The sequence below is a fragment of the Phoxinus phoxinus genome (assembly GCF_949152265.1).
Source record: "Phoxinus phoxinus genome assembly, chromosome: 8".
Classification (NCBI taxonomy): domain Eukaryota; kingdom Metazoa; phylum Chordata; class Actinopteri; order Cypriniformes; family Leuciscidae; genus Phoxinus; species Phoxinus phoxinus.
In genome coordinates, this window is record NC_136883.1 from 17,152,394 (window position 1) to 17,156,750 (window position 4,357).

The window sequence follows — 4,357 nt, forward strand, 5'->3', positions numbered from 1 at the left end:
TGAATACTGGAGTGATGATACAGAAAATCCAGCTTTGACATCACAGGAATAAATGACATTGTAATTATATTAAAACAGAAAATAGCTATTTTAAAAAGTGTAATAATATTTCACAATATCAGTGTATGTTTGATTAAAAAAAAATTAGCCTTGGTGAGCTTAAGAGACTGAGTGACGTCATCGACCTATAATTCAATTATTAATATTTCAAAACCTGACGCAGCACAAAATAAACATTTAACAGCACAAATGGAGCACAAACGATTGCGTCTATTTTGGGTGAATTTGGAGCATGTGGGGGACTGGTGACGTCATCGTCTATTATTCAATGTCTGATATTTTAAAACCCGATGCAGCACAAACAAAAATTTGACCGGCACAAACGAAGCACAAACGAACGAGACTATTTTAAGTGAATTTGGACCATGTGGGGGGCTGAGTGACCTCAGAATTGTCACGGTGTGGTTGTGGAAAGGAGATCGAGGACTCAAAATGCAGAGAATAAGTCTTTAGTGATGGTAGAAAATAAATCCAGGTAACAAAAACAAGACAGGCATAGAACAGAATACAACCCAGAACACGGGTGAACATTAACAACGAACAAGCACGGAAGCCACGGAACTTCAGGCAGGTCAGGAGTCCTGGCTGAGGGCCAGGATGGTGCAGGCTGTGCAGGACACCAGGGCGGACATAGCGGAGACTTTCCCTCGGGCGGCCAGGGCGGAGACTTTCCCTCGGGCGGCCAGGGCGGAGACTTTCCCTCGGGCGGCCAGGGCGGAGACTTTCCCTCGGGCGGCCAGGGCGGAGACTTTCCCTCGGGCGGCCAGGGCGGTGAAGACCCCTCGGGCGGCCAGGGCGGTGAAGACCCCTCGGGCGGCCAGGGCGGTGAAGACCCCTCGGGCGGCCAGGGCGGTGAAGACCCCTCGGGCGGCCACGGCGGTGAAGACCCCTCGGGCGGCCACGGCGGTGAAGACCCCTCGGGCGGCCACGGCGGTGAAGACCCCTCGGGCGGCCACGGCGGTGAAGACCCCTCGGACGGCCACGGCGGTGAAGACCCCTCGGACGGCCACGGCGAAGACCCCTCGGGCGGCCACGGCGGTGAAGACCCCTCGGGCGGCCACGGCGGTGAAGACCAAGGCGGAACAGAGACAGACCCTGGCTCAGGAACAGTCACAGACCCCACCGGCTCAGGAACTGCAACAGACACCACCGGCTCAGGAACTGCAACAGATACCACCGGCTCAGGAACTGCAACAGACACCACCGGCTCAGGAACTGCAACAGACACCACCTGCTGAAGGAACTGCAACAGACACCACCGGCTCAGGAACTGCAACAGACACCACCGGCTCAGGAACTGCAACAGACGCCACCGGCTCAAGGAACTGCAACAGACACCACCGGCTTAGGAACTGCGACAGACACCACCGGCTCAGGAACAGCGACAGACACCACCGGCTCAGGAACTGCAACAGACACCACCGGCTCAGGAACTGCAACAGACACCACCGGCTCAGGAACCGCAACAGACACCACCTGCTCAGGAACTGCAACAGACACCACCGGCTCAGGAACTGCAACAGACACCACCGGCTCAGGAACTGCAGACACAGGCTCCGGCTCTGGAACAGCAGACACTGGCTCCGGCTCTGGAACAGCAGACACTGGCTCCGGCTCTGGAACAGCAGACACTGGCTCCGGCTCTGGAACAGCAGACACTGGCTCCGGCTCTGGAACAGCAGACACTGGCTCCGGCTCTGGAACAGCAGACACTGGCTCCGGCTCTGGAACAGCAGACACTGGCTCCGGCTCTGGAACAGCAGACACTGGCTCCGACTCAGGAACAGCAGACACTGGCATGTCTAGGATCCGAGCCAGACGCTCCAAATAGTCCCTCATTGCCGGGGCGGCCCCACAAATGGTCATCCCTAAATCTGTCTCCCACTGGGCAGACGGGACGCGAACTGTCTCTGACTGGGCAGACGGGACGCGAACGGTCTCTGACTGGGCAGACGGGACGCGAACAGTCTCTGACTGGGCAGGTGGAACGTGCATGGCCTCTGACTGGGCAGACGGGACGTGAACGGTCTCTGACTGGGCAGGCGGAACGTGAACGGTCTCTGACTGGGCAGACGGGACGTGAACGGTCTCTGACTGGGCAGACGGGACGTGCACGGTCTCTGACTGGACCGGCGCAGATCTTCTCCTCCGTCTCCGGACCACCGGATTCGGAACTACCGGACTCGAGACCACCGGACTCGGGACCACCGGAACAGGAACCACCGGAACTGGGATCACCGGAGTCGGGTCCTCCTGGACCACCAAAGATGGGGTCTCCCGGCCCACTGAATCAGGAGGATCTATGTGACGTTCTAGGAGCCTTATGAATTCCTCAAACGTCGACCTCTTCAAACCTCTCATTATGCCAAAGGGTATGGGCTCATCAAGGGCATAATTAAATAGGTCCTTCAGAGCCTCCTCACTAAGACTCAATCCCTCTGCCGCTGCAGTGAATTTCTGGGCAAAGTCCTTCACCTTAGTCCCCAGTTGCCGAAGAGAGGCCAATTCACTGAACTTCTCAATCCGTTCATATAACGGACATGACAAAGAAGGGACCGGTGGTTCCTTTGACTTCTTCCTCCGCTGAGTCCTCATGATGGCTTGTTCGTTCTGTCACGGTGTGGTTGTGGAAAGGAGATCGAGGACTCAAAATGCAGAGAATAAGTCTTTAGTGATGGTAGAAAATAAATCCAGGTAACAAAAACAAGACAGGCATAGAACAGAATACAACCCAGAACACGGGTGAACATTAACAACGAACAAGCACAGAACTACAAACACAGGGAGACTAAATAGGGAGGCAAACAAGGAAGGTAACGAGAAAGGCAGGTGGGACAATTAACTAATAATCAGATAACTAGATGGGAGGGGCTAGACAATAGACAGGAGAGCACATGGCACAAGGAAACACATGACAAGCCATGTGCTCACAATAAACAGAACTAGAACACAAGACATGACAAACTGGGAATGTCAGAGCTCTGTCACTAAACTAAGAATAAACCCGACTGAAGTGACAGAACCGTGACAAGAATGACCTAAAAATATTATTTTTAATATCTAAAAAACCGAAGCAGCACAAACAAAACTTTTTACAGCACAAACCAGCACAAACGGAGCACAAACGATTGAGCCTATTTTGACGTTTTTCGTTGGGTGGGGAGCCAACTTCACGCAGACCTCGCTTTTTGATCACTTCTTCCCTCAGGGAGATTGCATGTCTTCTTGCGTGGGTGAATGTTGTTGGACTTGTGAACAATAATCACGTTGCTTGGATTCGCTCAAACTGATTTGCCGGAATCAAAATGCGGACAGTGAAAGAAGGGATTTGCCGTTAGTGTGGTTCCCATTCGCTGTGAAGCGGGAGTGACCATGCAGCCGGCAGAGGATTCTGCTGGTTCTTAAAGCCTTCCTTGAGCGGCTATATTTGCAAATCAAATGATTTCATGAAACAATGATTTGTCTCACAGGAATGATTAATTCTCAATTTAGAGCATATGCCTGAGAATACGGGACAAACTCATTGATGCCTTAAATACGGGACGATTACGTATTATATGGAACGATTGGCAACCCTAGTTAACCCTCTATTGCATGAAATATTACTTAGACATGGTAAAAAATGTTTTGCATGTTTTTATTACTTAATATGAGCTAAATCACAGATATATATTTAAAAAAAATGATAAAAAAAGGTTGTTGGTAAATTGTTGCCCTATGGCAACAATATGCAATCGTGGAAAGTACCATAAAATCAATAATAAAAAATAAAAAATTATTTTATTTAAAACAAAAAACCACTCAACAAATCCATCTCATACTTAGTAAAATGTTTAAACAAACATTTATACAGTAAAAACATTATATAACTTCAACAGTTATCTGAAATGTCTGGTAATAATAACCAGTGATGGGAATAACGGCGGCATTACTTTTTCCAGTAACGAGTAATCTAATTGATTACTCTTCTCATCTTAATAACGCCGTTACCGTTCCTGTCAAAAAATGCGTCGCGTTACTATAACTGATGAAGCTGGTTTTTTTTCATCAGACCAACTAGATCTCTGAGCGAGAGGCAAATACTTTTTTTTACTGTTATAACTTCTTCCTTGGTTAGTGGGCAGAGCACGAGACAAGTGCATAAATGCTGACGATTGGCTGAGGTAGAGTAAAATTTCATTGTAAGCCAATCAGAGGTAGAGTTGGGCGGGTGTTCGAAAGCACGTAGTGATGGGCATTCGGCTCTTTTGACTCAGCTCACTGAAAAGAGCCGGCTCTTTTGGCTCACAAACGGCTC

General features: G+C 49.8%; 1 protein-coding gene across 1 annotated transcript; it reads right to left on the reverse strand.

Annotated features, from left to right (window-relative positions):
- Positions 1-494: 494 nt before the first annotated feature.
- Positions 495-2,963, reverse strand: LOC307002788 (uncharacterized protein). The gene is made up of 2 exons (XM_079620709.1): positions 1,537-2,963; positions 495-1,466 (listed from the first exon to the last, which is right to left on the reverse strand). The coding sequence occupies exons 1-2, from the start codon at positions 2,653-2,655 to the stop codon at positions 1,269-1,271; spliced, it is 1,317 nt and encodes a 438-aa protein (XP_079476835.1). The 5' UTR covers positions 2,656-2,963; the 3' UTR covers positions 495-1,268.
- Between the last annotated feature and the right edge of the window lie 1,394 nt (positions 2,964-4,357).